At 36.7% G+C, this 21844-nt stretch overlaps 2 protein-coding genes across 2 annotated transcripts; both read left to right on the plus strand.

The window, feature by feature from the left end:
• Window positions 1-3694: 3694 nt before the first annotated feature.
• Window positions 3695-10456, plus strand: LOC139960634 (uncharacterized). Its single transcript, XM_071959155.1, has 9 exons — window positions 3695-3793; window positions 5831-5845; window positions 6529-6585; window positions 7321-7362; window positions 8035-8118; window positions 8425-8454; window positions 8736-8792; window positions 9317-9358; window positions 9858-10456. Exons 1-9 carry the CDS (start codon window positions 3743-3745, stop codon window positions 9945-9947), a joined length of 468 nt encoding a protein of 155 aa, XP_071815256.1. The 5' UTR covers window positions 3695-3742; the 3' UTR covers window positions 9948-10456.
• A 3787-nt stretch (window positions 10457-14243) lies between these two features.
• On the plus strand, window positions 14244-20054 carry LOC139959526 (uncharacterized). Its single transcript, XM_071957225.1, has 9 exons — window positions 14244-14356; window positions 16250-16264; window positions 16931-16987; window positions 17322-17363; window positions 18041-18124; window positions 18431-18460; window positions 18738-18794; window positions 19317-19358; window positions 19830-20054. Exons 1-9 carry the CDS (start codon window positions 14306-14308, stop codon window positions 19917-19919), a joined length of 468 nt encoding a protein of 155 aa, XP_071813326.1. The 5' UTR covers window positions 14244-14305; the 3' UTR covers window positions 19920-20054.
• The last annotated feature ends 1790 nt before the right edge of the window (window positions 20055-21844 follow it).

Genomic DNA, 21844 nt, shown 5'->3' on the forward strand with positions numbered 1-21844 from the left:
TCCAACTCTTCAACAGAGATATTATAGCATCACAATTGTCGCATTTTCTGAATCTAAAATCCAGTGCCCTGCACGTTTGCGTAATAGAGTGTTGGTGGTAGTACGTACTTGGTGATTACGTAACCGTTTCGCCACTTTTATATTATCTTGCAACCTGTGTATATTCTATGACCTTCCGCCAACGCAATTTGCTGTGTAGTCTAAAACGAGGTTGCAGTTCCCTACCCTAAGAAATGATATGAGATTTTGGTGTTATTGGGCAAGCTGCATCTTGGATCTGTTAATTTCTATCTAATCGTACACAATCTTTTTTCTGTATAAGGCTTATTAACGTGTGATGTTGGTCAACAATGTGGAGCTCTACAAGGGTCTTGTCTATGTCCAGATTTATTTGTTCTTTATGCCAGCAAGTTATTTGGATATCCTGTCTTCTCATCTTCCCAGGCCCATACCTATGCTGATGACACACAACTGTATTTATCTTTGAAACCTGAAAATGATATTTCTGAATTAGAGTCCATCAGTGCTATATGCAAGGTTGCATTTCTGATGTTCAAATTTTGATGGTTAGGAGTAAACGTAAAAGATAAATAACACAAAGACTGATCATTTTAGTAATTGGATCTAAGAGAATGAATGTTCTCTTATATGTGTATTGATTCTATTGTGGTTGGTGATGCTTCTATTAAAACTGTCACAGAAGTTTGCAATCTTGTACAGTATGGTTTCATAAAAACTCACTGTTAGATTTTCACATCAGTGATATATGTAGTAAGTCTTTTGGCCAGGCTTTTCAAAATAAGACAAGTTAGGAAGATGCTTTCTGGGGATGCCTGCAGTAAGACTCTTGTGCATGCAATTGTAACTTGCAGTCTCGATTATTGTAATGTTTAATTGCACGGCCTTCCAACTTGTCTTATTAATAGATTACAAAGGGTTCAAAATGCTGCTAGACTGGTTACTCCTAATCCTAAATACTGTTACATTCACCGAGTGTTAATGATTCTTCACTGGTTACAGAATAGTTCTATTAGTTCCCCTAGTCTTTAAGGCACTCCAAGACCTTTGACCCTTGATTACCAATCTTCCTCGCTTGTTACGAGTGAGGAAGTAAACCAAAAACTTCGCGCCAATTCTGGTAACGGTCTTGTAGTCTGATCTTAGCATGTGCTCCTCCATTGGTCTTTTTAAATGTAAACTCAAAACTTATACTTTTAAGCAAGCTTTTAATATCTGCTTTTTCTTTTCTTTTCTTTTTTTATCTTGTATGCGTTTTATTCATTTGGATTCTCTTTATCCTTCTTTTATTGTACAGCGCAACAGAATATTTTGATAATTGTGGCGCTTTATCAATTATATAATATATTATGATTATTATCGAGCAACTTTATTAAACAATAAGAACCATTGATCGGAATAAAGCCTTAAACCAAAAGTTATGTTTCCAAATTATATATGTATATACAATCCAAGATTAATAACAAGTTCCCCAAATCAAATGAATTTACGAGACACGGGCGTGTGTTAAAATCAAAGTTTTGCCAACGAGAATAAAATAAAACACGCGAGCCAAAAAAACAATTTGGGAAAATCGAGAAGGTTGTGAAGATGAACCTACATATTAATTACATGCAAAGTAGGTAAAGTATATGTTAATTGCTGATGCTAAGTTATAGTAGCATGTGTGTAGTGTAGTTGTGTCGCGTGTTATAAGGATACGTTAAGTCGATCGCTCATTTGTTGTTAACGGATAGTCTAAAATGAACGGAATTATATAACATTTGCAATTTTGCAATTGTAAAGGAATTGTAAGAGCAATGGTGGTGTATTTGTGTGATATGTTAATTGTGACACAACTATTAGAAACGGTGAAGGCTTATGCACTGTTATTTACAGGGTCATATTCTGTGACGCCGTTTTCAGGGACAGGCTCCTGGTTTTAAACTGTATCAACTGATACATCAAGGGCCTACCGCTTTTCCAATACCAACTGCTACACTCATTTTCACAAGAATAAAATACGCGGGTAGTTGGACATCCACCATATCGCTCCAGCCAATCAGACTGTTTGCGTATTCCTTGGGCATCGATTGTTATCAGAGCAACTTTTCATAAAGTTCTCCTAGATCTGTACCATAATTTCCTCTTGGTTGACTTTGTGACAATATTAATTTGATGCAAACTGCATATCACTGGTATCAGTATACTATCCTTGAAGCTGGTTCTTTTGCATGGCCATTATACAGTCTGTCTGCCTTTTCAAGGTTTTACTTTAGCTGGTACGATACGTAGTACCAATCTCTTTCGTGATTTTCAAGGAGTGTAATGTAAAAGAGAAAAATACTGCCATACCAGATGGGAGGGGAAGGCGAGGGTGTGTAGGGAAGCGGCAGAAAGGGGCTGTTCTATATCGCCGCGGCTGTGGTTGAAATCCCTGCTTGCTTATTTCCTCCCGTAATGCCGCAGAATATGCAACACCAGCATAAGCATATATTTAAAGTTCAATAAGACATTTAATTAAGTCAAAACCGGTATTAGAAAGAACAGTCATGGAATACAAGTTATAAAGATATAGACTTAATATAGACTAGACGAAGAAGCTCATGTGAGCTTTAATATTAGCATGAGTCCTCCACTAGTGAGAGAAACAAGCAAAAATAACAATTAAAAAAAATAACAATTAAAAGAAAATAACAAAAGAGAAGGGAAAACGTAGGAAAGCAGCCTTCAAATTATTCAAAGTTATTAACTAAAGATATTGTAAAATATTTTCTGTCAGGAACGTGATTAATTATAGTGTGACAGTGTAAAATCTTCCTTGAGTATATTATCCGGGTGGGGGGGTATTATAGTTTAGTTTTATCATATCCTACCGGATAAAATAACCCCGTTGTGTAAAATCCTCTATAGTTAGTGTACACAGCATGATATTAGAGCCAAAAACAAAAAGCGAAAAGGGGCCGTAAAAGGAAGAAATGAAAGAATAGAAGTGAAAATATTAAACTGATACAAAACAAGATATGTTTATGGTATGAAAATGATTGCCTGTCACTCGTTTTGCTAAGTTAAAGCACATATACAGTTGAACGATCCAGCATCGCCGTGTGTAGCATCCATTTGGGTGGGGCGGGTGGGGTGGGTGTTGGTTGAATCTACTGCTTTTCAAAGAAGAAAGAGCACGTACTTTATTATAGAGTTTTGAATTAATTTTGATATAACTCTGTATCATTTACAAGAAATTTGGAGAGAATCATATTCATAATTTCCCGCTCGGGGCACGTTTTTCCGTTATGGTATTTGCGTCAGAAAGCAGAAAGTCGCAATCAAACACGGAAACACGCACATAAACAGTTAGTAATTCCCCAAAAGGCATTTATTATTCACCCAATTTCGCAATTTTATAACTTATTGAATGCCATGATCTATGGGACATTTATAGAACCACTGTCCCCCCCCCCCCCGTCCTCGCCGGGTTGCTAAGAGCGACAACTATGTGCCTCACTGGATTTGAAACCATATGTGCGTTGTATGAAATTAATCCAACGAGAACAATCTTATTTTGCATACCTGTATTCATAACCATAATCAGCAGACTGTGTCTATTTAATCTTAAGACTTTATGAATATTCATATCCGAAATGACCTTACTCGAGCCTTATCGGGCGAGAAAAAGAGCATAAATTGAGTGTCGAACACGGCCCTGGCATCACATCTGTGTATAACTTGAAGACCTATCGTCACAATGATCAAGTATCTTGTTCTCTTCGCCGTCTTGGCTACCGCATTTGCTGGGGTGAGTATAACTTTAAGAAAAATCAACTTTAAATTATTTTTAAAAAGTTGGCAAAGACGTTTTGTTAATTTAACAGTTTTTTTTATTTAAATAGAAGACTGTTTATAATTTAAGTCGTCGAGTTTAAATGAGCACTAGTACACTGCAGTTCACTGAATTTAGATTTGATTTTTTTTCACCTATTTAGAGTGACGTAATCGAAGATCATATATGCAAATACACTATTGTCTACATAAGTCTGTTAAATTCCTGTCCGTTCGGCTGACCCATTTCATTCTTTCCCCGTGTTTTTTGTTTGATTAAATGTTAAATAGATTTAAGGGTAACGAACGGCTAGAGTTGCTACATTGCTAGAAAGGTCTACAGAAAGTAACAACAAAATCTTCAATATTTTGCTTAGTTAATTTTTTGAACATTCATTTCGAAGCTAGCGCTGTAACCATCAACAATCCAGAGCCGTGCATAGCGTTCTCTATCAACGGCTCTGTGATGATCTTTTGTAAGATTTCGCCAGCAGTCTATTTATGGGGGTCGGTGCTCACATCCCTTATATTTGGTTTGAAAATTTGTAGGCTAAATTTCCTTTTAAAAGTTACCCTTTAAACTAAAGTTTAAAATGATTTCAGTATATGTTTCGTATATAGTGATTGTCATATATAAAGGTACAAACCACGAAGAATGTTTGAACGTGAATTTTAATTCAACATATATATTTGAGACATATTTGTATATTTTATATATATATATATATATATATATATATATATATATATATATATATGTGTGTGTGTGTGTGTGTGTGTGTGTGTGTAAAAGTAGATAAATACCTCTCATATTTCATATAATGTCTTAAACTGGGCAAAAAAGCATCCGGCAATACAAATATTCACTGAAATTACATCAAAAAGTGGTATCGTATTATACAGCTTTTATTCTCACCGTTGTATCGTGAAAGTCTAAATAGGACCCTTCTCGCTTATTAAAGTAGCTACTGATGATTGCGTTAGGCCTTTATAGGCTGCTATAACATTATAACATATATACTACAGTGTAAAGTTCCATGCGAACGTTATGATATATTGCTTTTCTAATCGCAAAGCGGTTTAATTGTCGCGGGTAATTGAATATTTATTATTATTGTCTTGTAGGAATGGCAATAAAACATATTTCTTACAATTAAAAATTCCTTCCAAAAAAAATCTATTATGTGTAAAGACTTAGGCTAGATAAGACCAAAATAATGCTCTGTGTAACGAACCTCTATGCTAATGAATGTTGTTTGTTACTATACATACTCCTCTTTGAAGTATCCTGAGAAGTTAATATTAATAAACCAATAGCATTGGATGCTGTGATCCAGTGCATTTCCGTTGTGGAAAAAATACGTTGGAAACAACTACCTATAGTTATCGGTATTACCCCCCTCCCACCCCCTCCCGCCCCTTAAATGCAAGGGTTGAAAGAGTCATGTTTAAACCAAGCATTTCACTGTGTGTCTCTCTCAAAGCATTTCGCTCAATATTCTATTGTCTTATTCACAATTCCTCATGTCTGTATGAGTAACCAGTGATGTATGTAGTAGGTTTGAAAAGCGTTAAGGAAAATTTAGCACGCTTTAAAAACAGGGAAGGAGGGGGTGGGGGCATTTCGAATTAACCATACATGACTAAAAAGATAACCAAGCTCCAGTAGGTATGTTCCCCGTAATTCCGAGTTGGAGGATTGGCCCACCAACAACTTTATGGAGAGATACCCGCAACAGTTTAAGGGGGGGGGGGGGGGGTGGGTACGAACATTTTCAGTGGCGAAGACATATATACGGAATCATTTTATGATTATAAATAACACGTTCACAAAAAGGCATTTATTCGACCCATTGCTTTCATTTCTACAAGAAGGGTCAATTTGCAGTCTATTTTGCCACTAGTATAGGATTGGCTTTACATTATCAAAAAATCACTTTCTTCAAATAATAATATAAAACGTTACCAATTTTTACTTTGTTAATTTACTATGCTCATTTCTCTTCTTACACAGTATACCCCAGAGGACGTGAGTATCTCAGTTTTTTGGGGCTTGACTTTTACTTTGTAGGCGGAATAAGAAGGAGGTAAAAGGGGGGGGGGGGTGGTATATATATAGGTAGGGTGAGCGGAACGGTTGAAACACACAATATAGAACAAAATATGCATATACAGTTACCGCTTCTCGGCCTTTTTGCTAAGATCATGTGCGTGTATTATCTGTTCCCTTTCGAGGGGAATGGTGATGCACACCCGACGATGATCACACAGTCACAGTCCCGATGCAAGGGGACTGGGGTTGAGAGCGGATCAGTCGTTCGGTAGTTTGGTTTTCGTGCCCAGGTTCTTTCCTGGGTGACTTTTCTTAAAAAGTATACAGATACCGTTCACAGTTTTGACGACCCGTCCTAATCCCATACTTTATTATCGTGGTTATAAAATATTTCTTGAAATATGAATATTCATGTCCAACTAATTGTAAAAAAATGACACTATGTTTATAAAGTTGTGTTGGAGAATCATTATTAACAATTATACATCCTATTATGAGTCCATTATTTTGTTTTAAATTCAGTCCTTTCGTTGTGGTAAACAGCTTAAAGTGTGTGTTTGTGGGTATGTATAGGACAACAACAAAAAACAGGTCGTGAATATTCAGTTTAAGCTTATTAACATGACGATACACGAATGTTGTTAATATTTTATTCGTAGGCTTTCAATTACGCCGATAAGGACAAAGATGGCCTCATCTCGGACGACGAATACGCGGTAAAATTTGTACAATTATTTCACGATTTTGCAAACGGGACTTATTAAAAAGTTAAACTAGAAACATCTTCTGATCAAACATATACACAGGTCATACATTTACAGTGGCGTAGGAAGGTGCTTTTGAGTGGGGGGGGGGGCTGAAGACTGATGGCCGTCCTGGGGAGGGGTCTAAGGGGAGGGGGTGTCCCCCTCCCCTTTGAATTTTTTTTGCATTTCCAGGTGGCCTCAGATGCAATTTGGTGCAATATTTTGCACCAAATTGCACCAGCACACTTCAACACCCACTCCATTTTTTAAATAATTTTGCATTTTCACCTGGCCTTATAGATGCAATTTGGTGCTCCAAATGAGATTTTTTTCTCATTTGGAAATGAAAAATGGGTTTCTGACTCTCGGAGCGGGGGGGGGGCGCGGAATGATACTTCCGCCCCCCCCATATTTTTCACTGGGGGGGGGCTGGCGCCCCCAGCCCCCCGGTTCCTACGCCCTTGTACATTTATACAGAGATCCATAGACACGAATCTTTCATTGCTACCTATTGTATTTAGCATGAAGATACACATTATTGTACTATTTGTTTTCCTTCATAACTCTTTTATGGTAATTTTAAGAGAACGCATGTATTGTGGTTCTGAGAAGAGATTAAGATAAATTGTTTTTTTTTCTATGATTTTTATCTCGTCTTTGCTATGTTTACGTTTCTCTTGATTCTTAACTTCATTCTGGCTATAGGGCTGGCACTCGCTTATCATGAACCTGGACAAAACTAACATAGTGAGTTAAATATTTTTTTTTTTCTTGATTAACGAAGTGACTTTGTTATAACTGGAATTTAAAGAAAGTTGATGAAGATGTTGGCCGGTTTCCTTACTAAAGGTGTGTAAGAGGAAGATAAGGATTCCGTGGGGTGAGCGCCGGGGATCATGGCCGAATTGGCCTGCCGACTTGGAATTGTTGCTCTGCTGGGTCCGAAGCGCTTATTTCGTCCTGGTCGCGAAGTCATAAAATTTGCTTTGATCATATGATTTGCTATATATCGATACACAAACAAAATAAAGAAAACCCATAAAAATGTATTCTTTTTACTACGAAAAGCATTGCAAAATTGAGAATTAAAGTTGTCTTTAAGCATATGTGGTCTGATGCTTATATGTCATAATAAACACAAATTGCTAAAGTATGTTTATACAAAAGACGAATGTACCATGACACCACCCATGACTTACGAGAGTGGGGAGATGGAGGGGGAAAATAAGTGGGCTGTAGCCCCTTAGTCCAGGGTCATTAGGGGGCCCATCGCATCAACAGGGGGCTCATCACATCAATACCTGTTTATAATAATAGAAAAAGAAAAGACAAGCACGTACTTTTTTCCAATTTTAATTTGAGTGGCCGGAATTCATTACATCGTACCCATAATATTTTCATTTTGTTTTAATTCTATAGATGATGCATTTTACTGGTCCTATCGACCGTTTATACTTCGAATACCAGTTGATGCTCTTTGAACAATTCTTGAAGTCTAAAGGCGTAAGTATATGATGTCTTCACTCGATCTTATTTCATCTGCATCTATCGTAAACAACAGTTATTACATCCCATCCCATGTATTCTTATATACCACACTGTACCGTTTCAGGTTTAGTAAAAAATCGCCCAATTCGTGAACCATTCTGCCTATACATTTTGATATGATTGACTTTAGTGAAGGATGACCTCTATTGTATCACGGCGAATTCTGTATGTTAAATACTTTGGTCGTCTTTTTGTGTGTGCTTTGTGTTACATATTGTTTTGTTTTTTAATTTCTTTATTATTTATCATTTTCATGTGTAGGTCCAAGGCTTCGGTTACACTCCTGCTGATGTAAGTATTTAAATTCATGTTACTTAAACCTTTTATTTCATACGACTTGATCATTTCACTGGCTTTAAAGTCTTTTACCTATATTTGACATTGTTCTACGAAACAATGTAGCAAATTACGATCAATTGAATGTTTAAATTAAAAAAAAAAAGTAAAATGAAGTCAAAATGACACCAAGAAGCAAATAAAAAATAAAAGATATATAAAACTAGACAAAACAAAACAAAACAAAACAAGACAAAACAGTAAGATACCTTTACTTTTACTTCGTTTAATTTCAGGCTGCCGAATACGCAGATGCGAATGGTGATTACGTAATCGATGCTTGGGAATTCGACGTGAGTAACTATAAGAAGTTTTTCTCTTTCTTTTACATAGCCTTTTATTCACAGAATATATGAGCTAAAAATAATTGGACTTAAACATTGTGGTTGTATTTTCGTTCCACACATATTGTTTTCTCATGTGACCAATATTCCAACACGTTGAAATGAACCATACCACATAAAATGGTGCTATTGGTGGTCTTCCTGCCGGTACTCGTCGGGGCCCTGGCAGACCTCGTCTACGATGGGCCGACAATATTATTTCTTGGTAAGGACTGTCATCTGCCGAACTCGTCGATGCTGGCATACGACATGTTAAAATCAAACATATGACAATTGTACATCACCAGTATAATTTGCGTAGTAGAGGGCTTCGACGGGTTCTATCCTATAAAGCAACATGATGACATAAAATGAACTATACCATCCATGCTATAACTGAAAGCTGCATTAACACCCTAGCATTTCTTTGATTTTTGTTTTCATGGTGGTATGTAATTGTTCTAACCAATCTTTTGCCTATCGTCTTTACGCAGCAATGGTATGCTGGCTATTCTTCTTTCACCGGTGGCATGTTGGTAAGTTTACCTGGACTAACATGTGATATTTAACTATTGCTACCAAAATATCCATTAGAGGTGTTCTTGTTTTGTAATCTACATGCGAAGGAATTTTTTTAAATTAATTATTTTCGTCATAGAAAGCATTTTCTGTCGATGATATTTTTTATAAGTTTATAAGTGATATAATAGTAAACTATGACACCACCCAATTATCCACGCCTCGCTATAGGACATATTCATATGACATTTCCATAGGAGATGATCTTCTTAGGGAAGGATATATGTGTAAGAAATGTGTTTTTTTGTTCATGGAAATGCACTTTCTACCGGATATATCCTAATGTCAAAGCCTATCTGTGAACATAATGTGAACTACCGTATATGATACGTGGTGTTATGCATATACATGTTTATGTAATGAACAGGCTCATCTCTGCATTAGCAGTTAAGTTAAGACATCTATATATATATATATACAACAGCTGATTAACTGATCGATTGATTTTGTTCACAGAAAAACGCTATGACTGTCGACGGGCAGATCACCAAAGATTCCTTCGTTGGTACCTTGACGTACACCGGAGATCTTTTGTCCAGGAAGTAACTGTGCATATAACCATATAACTGCATGCATTCTATCGACTCGATTTCTCTGATATGTTCATCTATAATGTTTTCTCTGTCATTACTTTGATTATTTAATTGAAGTAATTCTCACACTTTCTTATTCGATTGAAACCTTGTTTCAATTGAAATAGAAGTTAATTAATAGGAATTGAAAAAAAAAATGGAAAGAAGATAGACCTACATATATGAATATTACACCACAATGCATGGAAAGATGTAAAGATACAAACATTATGATGCGGCTAAACCTATTCGTTATACAACTTGTGTGTAATCCGTCGAACCTGTTTTCCAATCCAGTCTAAAGCGTTCACCATACATCCATAGGAATATTAACAAGCGTGTACTAATTTCCAGTATGACAAATTAACGAACATCCAACGTTATAATATTAAAGTTAACGACGTTAATACTCTATTTTTAATCGTAAGCAACTGTCACACGTACTGGTGCACACACAATATGAATAAACATTAGCAATCATAATTATGTCTATAGTTGGGTTGTTTTGTTTCTTTGTGTATTATTTGTTGTCTAAATTTTTTTTTTTCTCCATCTGTTAACGAATGCGCACAATATTGATTTTGTGGGTCACATGTAGTGAAATATTATAATCTAATACGTGGGCTATACAACAATTAACGAATGTTCCAACGAAATACATCGATGTATATGCACATGATAATTCAACATAATTATTTTACTATATATAGGAACTATAAAATACATTCTATACATACATACCCAAGCACGGGCAGTATTGAAATATCTCAAGTATAGACAATAGACCTTATATACAGCGACAAATTGTCATGATATATATTTTTTTTATGTATTTGCTTTCTGTCATTAATCAGTTAACTCATTGTTTCAGATTGATTAAATAGTTCGATAAAATAATTGCACTAGTCTGCACTAATAAGGATTTGAAAACCTCGCAGGGCGATGGATATCTGCGCTCGAACCGCACTTGATCCGCCCATATATACGCACGCCCATTAGCTAAATTGTTTAATACAAGGTTCCCCTTCATAAACGTACAAGCTTCTTTTTTTGGAGCCTAAAGTCAGTTTTATTTCCTATTGCGAGGGGAGGGGGAAGTGAAGGAGACTGTGCCCATCATATATCCCCCCCTCCTCTCCGTGGCTATGACCCTGATTCATTGGACGCATAGATCTGCCGCATCCTGCCATATATAGATTCACACACAGAAGAGCGTATACTTTGTTTTTTTTTTGTCTTTTTACTCCACTGTTTTGACTATGGATTGGGGGTATTGGGTATATATGTAAAGCAATACCGTAACAAATATACAAATGTATGCGGTGAATATATCAAGGGCGTAGGAACCGGGGGGGCTGGGGGGGGCGCCAGCCCCCAGTGAAAAATGTGGAGGGGCGGAAGTATCATTCCGCCCCCCCCCCCGCTTGGCAAGTCAGAAAACCCCTTTTTCATTTCCAAATGAGAAAAAAAATCTCATTTGGAGCACCAAATTGCATCTAAGGCCAGGTGAAAATACAAAATTAAGTTTACAAAATGGAGTGGGTGTTGAAGTGTGCTATATTGCACCAAATTGCATCTGAGGCCACCTGGAAATACAAAAAATTCCAAAGGGGAGGGGGACACCCCCTCCCCTTAGACCCCTCCCCCAGGCCGCCCATCAGTCTTCAGCCCCCCCCCCCCACTCAAAAGTACCTTCCTACGCCACTGGAATATATGATGTGATAGGCTATATTTCAATGTTGAGGTAGAAGATTGAAGTGGATTTTGAAGGTAATAGAACGATTTTATCAATGACCAAGATACCTTCATTGCAAACAAAGCTTCAAATTGGCAACTTTCAAGATCTCAAAAATGATAACCGTAGGAATTGACTGCAAATTCCACCCGGATGGTTAAAAAGTTGACCTAGAAGGATTTATTTTACGACGCTATGCAGCCATAAATGCATGCGGGAGAATCCGAATGGGTTATAACTTACACCTCACGTCGGGTGCTTATTGCATTCACTGGGGGGGGGGGGGGGCACTGTATAAAGCCTCCACAGTTTCCAAAGATTAACAACTGCATAATTGGTATCTATTATCAAATACCTTTAACAGGTACTGCACCGTTTGCTGCTTCAAATTAAGGGAAAGAGTATGAAAAAGACTATGAAGTATGCACAGAGTATGGAAAGAATATATGGAATGAGACTTACGCTACGATTTGTACACCAACCTGTCATTTTCTGCCTTCAAGAGTTTAACATAAATTAGCAATGGTGCCGTGGTTCTGAACATGAACTCGGCGCCTGCTATAATACACATACATTTTTAACTTATTTACCATAAGTACACACAATGTGTTTCATTCATTTAAGAAATAACATTTTATATTACACATGTTTCGTAAGCTGATATGTTAATTGCGACACAACTATTAGAAATGGTGAAGGCTAATGCACTGTTATTTACAGGGTCATATTCTCTGACGCCGTTTTCAGGGACAGCTGGCTCCTGGTTTTAAATTGTATCAACTGATACATCAAGGGCCTGCCGCCTTTCCAATATACTAACATCAACTGCTACACTCATTTTTACACAAGAATAAAGTACGCGGGTAGTTGGACATCCACCATATCGCTCCAGCCAATCAGACTGTTTGCGTATTCCTTGGGCATCGATTGTTATCAGAGCAACTTTTCATAAAGTTCTCCTAGATCTGTACCATAATTTCCTCTTGGTTTGACTTTGTGACAATATTAATTTGATGCAAACTGCATATCACTGGTATCAGTATACTATCCTTGAAGCTGGTTCTTTTGCATGGCCATTATACAGTCTGCCTGCCTTTTCAAGGTTTTACTTTAGCTGGTACAATACGTAGTACCAATCTCTTTCGTGATTTTCAAGGAGTGTAATGTAAAAGAGAAAAAATACTGCCATATCAGATGGGAGGGGAAAGCGAGGGTGTGTGGGGAAGCGGCAGAAAGGGGCTATGTTCTCTGTCGCCGCGGCTGTGGTTGAATACCTGCTTGCTTATTTCCTCCCGTAATGCCGCAGAATATGCAACACCAGCATAAGCATATATTTAAAGTTCAATAAGACATTTAATTAAGTCAAAACCGGTATTAGAAAGTATTAAACAGTCATGGAATACAAGTTATAAACATATAGACTTAATATAGACTAGACGAAGAAGCTCATGTGAGCTTTAATATTAGCATGAGTCCTCCACTAGTGAGAGAAACAAGCAAAAATAACAATTAAAAAAATAACAATTAAAAGAAAATAACAAAAGAGAAGGGAAAACGTAAGAAAGCAGCCTTCAAATTATTCAAAGTTATTAACTAAAGATATTGTAAAATATTTTCTGTCAGGAACGTGATTAATTATAGTGTGACAGTGTAAAATCTTCCTTGATTATATTATCCGGGGGGGGGGGGGAGGTATTATAGTTTAGTTTAACATATCCTACCGGATAAAATAACCCCGTTGTGTAAAATCATCTATAGTTAGTGTACACAGCATGATATTAGAGCCAAAAACAGAAGACGAAAAGGGGCCGTAAAAGGAAGAAATGAAAGAATAGAAATAAAAATATAAAATTGTTACAAAACAAGATATGTTTATGGTATGAAAGTGATTGCCTGGCACTCGTTTTGCTTAGTTAAAGCACATATACAGTTGAACGATCCAGCATCGCCGTGTATAGCATCCATTTGGGTGGGGCGGGATCGGGTGGGTGTGGGTGTGGGTTGAAACTACTGCTTTTCAAAGAAAAAAGACGTACTTTATAATAGAGTTTTGAATTGATTTTGATACAACTCTGTATCATTTACAAAAAAAATTGGAAGAATCATATTCATAGTTACCCGCTCGGGCACGTTTTTCCGGTATGGTATTTGCCTCAGAAAGCAGAAAGTCGCAATCAAACACGGAAAAACACACATAAACAGTTAGTATCCCCCAAAAGGCATTTATTATAGACCCAATTTTGCAATTTTATAACTTATTGAATGCCATGATCTATGGGACATTTATAGAACCCCCCTGTACTCCCCCACCCCTCCCGTCCTCGCCGGGTTGCTAAGAGCGACAACTATGTGCCTCACTGGATTTGAAACCATATGTGCGTTGTATGAAATTAATCCAACGAAAACAATCTTATTTTGCATACCTGTATTCATAACCATAATCAGCAGACTGTGTCTGGTTAATCTAAAGATTTTATGAATATTCATATCCGAAATGACCTTACTGAGCCTTATCGGGCGAGAAAAGGAGCATAAATTGAGTGTCGAACACGGCCCTGGCATCACATCTGTGTATAACTTGAAGACCTATCGTCACAATGATCAAGTTTCTTGTTCTCTTCGCCGTCGTGGCTACCGCATTTGCTGGGGTGAGTATAACTTTAAGAAAAATCAACTTTAAATTATTTTTTTAAAAATTGGCAAAGATGTTTTGTTAATTTAACAGTTTTTTTTTCATTTAAATAGAAGACTGTTTATAATTTAAGTCGTCGAGTTTAAATGAGCACTAGTACACTGCAGTTCACTGAATTTAGATTTGATTTTTTTCACCTATTTAGAGTGACGTAATCGAAGATCATATATGCAAATACACTATTGTCTACATAAGTCTGTTAAATTCCTGTACATTCGGACCCATTTCATTCTTTCCTCATATTTTTTTTTTAAATTAAATAATTAAATAGATTTAAGGGTAACGAACGGCTAGAGTTGCTACATTGCTAGAAAGGGCAACAGAAATTAACCACAAAATCTTCAATATTTTGCTTAGTTATTTTTATCAATTTCGAAGCTGGCGCTGTAACCACCAAAATCCAGAGCCGTATTATAGCGTTCTCTATCTACGGCTCTGTGATGATCTTCGTAAGATTTCGCCAGCAGTCTATTTATGGGGGTCGGTGCTCACATCCCTTATATTTGGTTTGAAAAGTTGTAGGCTAAATTTCCTTTTAAAAGTTACCCTTTAAACTAAAGTTTAAAATTATTTCAGTATGCTTCGTATATAGTGATTGTCATATATAAAGGTACAAACCACGAAGAATGTTTGAACGTGAATTTTAATTCAACATATATATTTGAGACATATTTGTATATTTTATATATATGAGTGTAAAAGTAGATAAATACCTCTTATATTTCATACAATGTCTTAAACTAAGCAAAATTTCATCCGGCAATACAAATTTTCACTGAAATTGCATCAAAAAGTGGTATCGTATTACACAGCTTTTATTCTCACCGTTGTATCTTGCAAGTCTTTAATATGACCCTTCTCGCTTATTAAAGTAGCTAGCTACCGATGGTTGTAGGCTGATATAACATTACAACATATACACTACGGTGTACTGTTTCATGCGAACCTTATTATATATTGCTTTTCTAATCGCAAAACGGTTTAATTGGCGCGGGTAATTGAATATTAATTATAATTATCTTGAAGGAACAATAAAACATATTTCTTACAATTAAAAATTCCTTCCAAAATATTTTTTATGTGTAAAGACTTAGGCTAGACCAAATAATGATATGTGTAACGAACCTCTATGCTAATGAATGTTGTTTGTTACTATACATACTCCTCTTTGAAGTATCCTGAGAAGTTAATATTAATAAACCAATAGCATTGGATGCTGTGATCCAGTGCATTTCCGTTGTGGAGAGAAATTACGTTGGAAACAACTACCTATATAGTTATCGGTATTACCCCCCCCCCTTCCACCCCTCCCTCCCCCTAAATGTAAGGGTTGAAATAGTCATGTTTAAGCCAAGCATTTCACTCACGGTGTGCCTCTCTCGAAGCGTTTTGCTCAATATTCTATTAACTTATTCACAATTCCTCATGTCTGTGTGAGTAGCCACAAAGACAGGGAAAGAGGGGGGGGGGGGGGATTTCGAATTAACCATACATTACTAAAGATAATCAAGTTCCAGTAGGTAAGTTGCCCGTAATTCCGAGTTGGAAGGCTTGGCCAACCACAACTTTATGGAGGGATACCCGCAACAGTTTAAGGAGGGGCACGAACATTTTCAGTGGCGAAGCCATATATACGGGATCATTTTATGATTATAAATAACATGTTCACAAAAAGTCATTTATTTGACCGATTGTTGTCAGTTCTACAAGAAGGGTCAGTTTGCAATCTATTTTGCCACTGGTAGGATTGGGTTTACATTATCAAAAAATCACTTTCTTCAAATAATAATATGAAACGTTACCACTTTTACTTTGTTAATTTACTATGCTCGTTTCTCTCCTTACACAGTATACCCCAGAGGACGTGAGTATCTCATTTTTTTGGCTTGACTTTTACTTTGTAGGCGGTATAATAAGGAGGTATAAGGGGGGTGGTATATATATATAGGTAGGGTGAGCGGAACGGTTGAAACACACAACATAGAACAAAATATGAATTACAGTTATCGCTTATCGGCCTCTTTGCTAAGATCATGTGTATTATCTGTTCCCTTTCCAGGGGAATGGTGATACACACACGACGATGATCACACAGTCAGTCTCGATGCAGGGGACTGGTAGAGCGGATCAGTCGTTCGGTAGTTTGGTTTTCGTTCCCAGGTTCTTCCCTAGGTGACTTTTCTTAAAAAGTACACAGATACCGTTCACAGTTTTGCAGATCTGTCCTAATCCCATACTTTATTATCGTGGTTATAAAATATTTCTTGAAATATGAATATTCATGTCCAACTAATTGTAAAACCAATGACACTATGTTTATAAAGTTGTGTTGAAGAATCATTATTAACAATTATACATCCTATTATGAGTCCATTATTTTGTTTTAAATTCAGTCCTTTCGTTGTGGTAAACAGCTTAAAGTGTGTGTTTGTGTGTATGTATAAGACAACAACAAAAAACAGGTCGTGAATATTCAGTTTAAGCTTATTAACATGACGATACACGAATGTTGTTAATATTTTATTCGTAGGCTTTCAATTACGCCGATAAGGACAAAGATGGCCTCATCTCGGACGACGAATACGCGGTAAAATTTGTTCAATTATTTCACGATTTTGCAAACGGGACTTATTAAAAAGTTAAACTAGAAACATCTTCTGATCAAACATATACAAAGGTCATACATTTATACAGAGATCCATAGACACGAACCTTTCATTGCTACCTATTGTATTTAGCATGAAGATACACATTAATGTACTATTTGTTTTCCTTCATAACTCTTTTATGGTAATTTTAAGAGAACGCATGTATTGTGGTTCTGAGAAGAGATTAAGATAAATTGATTTTTTTCTATGATTTTGATCTCGTCTTTGCTATGTTTACGTTTCTCTTGATTCTTATCTTCATTCTGTCTACAGGCCTGGCACTCGCTTATCATGAACCTGGACAAAACTAACATAGTGAGTTAAATAATTTGTTTTATTCTTGATTGACGAAGTGACTTTGTTATAACTGGAATTTAAAGAAAGTTGAGCAAGATGTTGGCCGGTTTCCTTACTAAAGGTGTGTAAGAGGAAGATAAGGATTCCGAGGGGTGAGCGCCGGGGATCATGGCCGAATTGGCCTGCCGACTTGGAATTGTTGCTCTGCTGGGTCCGAAGCGCTTATTTCGTCCTGGTCGCGAAGCCATAAAGATTTGCTTTGATCATATATGATTTGCTATATATCGATACACAAACAAAATAAAGAAAACCCATAAAAATGTATTCTTTTTACTACGAAAAGCATTGCAAAATTGAGAATTAAAGTTGTCTTTAAGCATATGTGGTCTGATGCTTATATGTCATAATAAACACAAATTGCTAAAGTATGTTTATACAAAAGACGAATGTACCATGACACCACCCATGACTTACGAGAGTGGGGAGATGGAGGGGGGAAAATAAGTGGGCTGTAGCCCCTTAGTCCAGGGTCATTAGGGGGCCCATCGCATCAATAGGGGGCTCATCACATCAATACCTGTTTATAATAATAGAAAAAGAAAAGACAACCACGTACTTTTTTCCAATTTTAATTTGAGTGGCCGGAATTCATTACATCGTACCCATAATATTTTCATTTTGTTTTAATTCTATAGATGATGCATTTTACTGGTCCTATCGACCGTTTATACTTCGAATACCAGTTGATGCTCTTTGAACAATTCTTGAAGTCTAAAGGCGTAAGTATATGATGTCTTCACTCGATCTTATTTCATCTGCATCTATCGTAAACAACAGTTATTACATCCCATCCCATGTATTCTTATATACCACACTGTTCCGTTTCAGGTTTAGTAAAAAATCGCCCAATTCGTGAACCATTCTGCCTATACATTTTGATATGATTGACTTTAGTGAAGGATGACCTCTATTGTATCACGGCGAATTCTGTATGTTAAATACTTTGGTCGTCTTTTTGTGTGTGCTTTGTGTTACATATTGTTTTGCTTTTTAATTTCTTTATTATTTATCATTTTCATGTGTAGGTCGAAGGCTTCGGTTACACTCCTGCTGATGTAAGTATTTAAATTCATGTTACTTAAACCTTTTATTTCATACGACTTGATCATTTCACTGGCTTTAAAGTCTTTTACCTATATCTGACATTGTTCTACGAAACAATGTAGCACATTACGATCAATTGAATGTTTAAATTAAAAAAAAAAAAGTAAAATGAAGTCAAAATGAAACCAAGAAGCAAATAAAAAATAAAAGATATATAAAACTAGACAAAACAAAACAAAACAAGACAAAACAGTAAGATACCTTTACTTTTACTTCGTTTAATTTCAGGCTGCCGAATACGCAGATGCGAATGGTGATTACGTAATCGATGCCTGGGAATTCGACGTGAGTAACTATAAGAAGTTTTTCTCTTTCTTATATATAGCCTTTTCTTCACAGAATATATGAGCTAAAGATAATTGGACTTAAACATTGTGGGTGTATTTTCGTTCCACACAATTGTTTTCTCATGTGACCAATATTCCAACACGTTGAAATGAACCATACCACATAAAATGGTACGATTGGTGTGGTCTTCCTGCCGGTACTCGTCGGGGCCCTGGCAGACCTCGTCTTCGATGGGTCGACAATATTATTTCTTGGTCAAGACTGTCATCTGCCGAACTCGTCGATGCTGGCATACGACATGTTAAACTCAAACCTATAACAATTGTACATCACGGTTATAACTTGCGTAGTAGAGGGCTTCGACGGGTTCTATCCTATAAAGCAACATGATGACATAAAATGAACTATACCATCCATGCTATAACTAAAAGCTGCATTAACCTCCTAGCATTTCTTTGCTTTTTTTGATGGTGGTATGTAATTGTTCTAACCAATCTTGTGCCTATCGTCTTTACGCAGCAATGGTATGCTGGCTATTCTTCTTTCACCGGTGGCATGTTGGTAAGTTTACCTGGACTAACATGTGATATTTAACTATCGCTACCAAAATATCCATTAGAGGTGCTCTTGTTTTGTAATCTACATGCGAAGGAAATTTTTTTAAATTAATTATTTTCGTCAATGCATTTACTGTCGATGATATTTTTGTAAGTTTATAAGTAATATAATGGTAAACTATGACACCACCCAAATATCCACTGCCTCACTATAGGACATATTTATATGACATTTCCATAGGAGATGATCTTCTTAGTGAAGGATATATGTGTAAGAAATGTGTTTTTTTGTTCATGGAAATGCACTTTCAACCGGATATATCCTAATGTCAAAGCCTCTGAACATAATGTGAACTATATGATACGTGGTGTTATGCATGTTTATGTAATGAACAGGCTCATCTCTGCATTAGCAGTTCAGTTAAGACATCTGTATACAACAGCTGATTAACCGATCGATTGATTTTGTTCACAGAAAAACGCAATGACTGTCAACGGGCAGATCACCAAAGATTCCTTCGTTGGTACCTTGACGTACACTGGAGATCTGATGTCCAGGAAGTAACTGTGCATTTAACCATATAACTGCATGCATTCGTTATAATGTTAATGTGAACGACGTTAATACTATTTTTAATCGAAAGCAACTGTTACACGTACTGGTGCATACACAATATGAATAAACATTTAGCAATCATAATTATGTCTATAGTTGGGTTATTTTGTTTCTTTGTGTTTTATTTATTGCCTTCATTTTTGCCTCTCTCCATCTGTTAACGAATGCGCACAATATTGATTTTGTGGGTCAAATGTAGTGAAATATTATAATCTAAGCCGTGGGCTATACAACAACGAAATACATCGATGTATATGCACGAGATATATAAACATAATTATTTTACTATATATAGGAACTATAAAATACATTCTATATATACATACCCAAGCACGGGCAGTATTGAAATATCTCAAGTATAGACACTAGACCTTATATACAGCGACAAATTGTCATTATATATATATTTTTTATATGTTTTTGCTTTCTGTCATTAATCAGTTAATTCATTGTTTCAGATTGATTAAATAGTTCGATAAAATAATTGAACTGGTCTGCACTAATAAGGATTTGAAAACCTCGCAGGGCGATGGATGTCTGCGCTCGAACCGCACTTGATCCGCCCATATATATACGCACGCACATTAGCTAAATTGTGTAATACACGGTACCCCTTCAGAGCGCGTGTTAATAAACGTAAGCTTCTTTTTTGGAGCCTAAAAGTCAGTTTTCTCTCCTTTTGCGAGGGGATGAGGGAAGAGAAAGGAGATATGTGCCCATCATATCCCCCCCCCCCCCCCTCTTGGACGCATAGCTCTGCCGCATCCTGCTATAGTCTCACACACACAAGAGCGTATACTCTGTTTTTTGTTTTTTCTCCACTGTCTTGACTATGGAATGTGTATTGGGTATATGTAAAGGAATAACAATATACAAATGCATGCGGTGGAATCATGATGTGATAGGCTATATTTCAATGTTAAGGTAAAAAATTGATGTGGATATTGAAGGAAAAAGAACGATTTCATCAATGATCAGGCTTAGATACCTTCATTGCAAACGAAGCTTCAAATTGGCAACTATCAAGATCTCAAAAAATGGTAACCGTAGTAACTGAGTGCTAATTCCACCCAGATGGTTAAAATTGACATAGAAGGATTAATTTAATTAACTTATTTACCATAAGTACAAACAATTTGTTTCATTCATTTCAAAAATAACATTTTACAAAGTTGAAACATGTTTGTTATTCATAATTGAAAAAACAGGTTCGTTTTTCATAATTGGCAAACAGTTTCGCTAAATCTTCTGCCAAAAAAGGTTCGCTATTCATAAAAGCGGGGTCGTCACGCCCCAGTGCCCCTGCATCCCACTGCCCAAAAGTTGAGGTACCCACTGGAAGTTTCGAGCTGCGCGTGGCCAGGGAAAGAGGGGCCCACTTGCGGCCCAGACGTGGGCTTAAGGGTTAACAACGGCAACTACCGAAAGTAAGGCTACAGCATGAATAATTTGCCGACTAGTCACAGCTGCAGCATGAACCATTTGCCCACGGGAGAATTTTTTTATTATATTTTTGGGGGAAAGGGAGGAGGGGAGGGTCGCTCCGACCTACTTTTTTTGTTGCTTTTATTACTGTATAAATACTGGATCTTTTTTCCGATTATGAAGGCTAAATGACAAGTAACAATAACAGAAGGGACGAAAACACGCACAGAATACAGACAGATTAATGAGCATGGTGAACACAAAGCGATTGATGTAAGGGGATTAGTAGACGATGGATGGAGAGAAGAAAGAAAGAAACCAACAGGGGAAGAGGAGAGGTAGAAGATAAGCAGAGGAGGGACAAAGAGAGGATTAAGGGAAGGGGGTAGGGAATAAACTGGAGAAGGACAAGGACAGAAAAGTGTCGAGAAAAACGGTGGAAGAGAGCT

Source organism: Apostichopus japonicus, chromosome 19 (genome assembly GCF_037975245.1).
Source record: "Apostichopus japonicus isolate 1M-3 chromosome 19, ASM3797524v1, whole genome shotgun sequence".
NCBI lineage: Eukaryota > Metazoa > Echinodermata > Holothuroidea > Aspidochirotida > Stichopodidae > Apostichopus > Apostichopus japonicus.

Coding starts and splice junctions, on each gene's coding strand:
- LOC139959526 (XM_071957225.1), top strand. CDS start 14,306: ATGATCAAGTTTCTTGTTCTCTTCGCCGTCGTGGCTACCGCATTTGCT. Junction 18,125..18,430: donor AATTCTTGAAGTCTAAAGGC/GTAAGTATATGA, acceptor TTTCATGTGTAG/GTCGAAGGCTTCGGTTACAC. Junction 19,359..19,829: donor CTTTCACCGGTGGCATGTTG/GTAAGTTTACCT, acceptor TTTTGTTCACAG/AAAAACGCAATGACTGTCAA.
- LOC139960634 (XM_071959155.1), top strand. CDS start 3,743: ATGATCAAGTATCTTGTTCTCTTCGCCGTCTTGGCTACCGCATTTGCT. Junction 6,586..7,320: donor TCTCGGACGACGAATACGCG/GTAAAATTTGTA, acceptor TTCTGGCTATAG/GGCTGGCACTCGCTTATCAT. Junction 9,359..9,857: donor CTTTCACCGGTGGCATGTTG/GTAAGTTTACCT, acceptor TTTTGTTCACAG/AAAAACGCTATGACTGTCGA.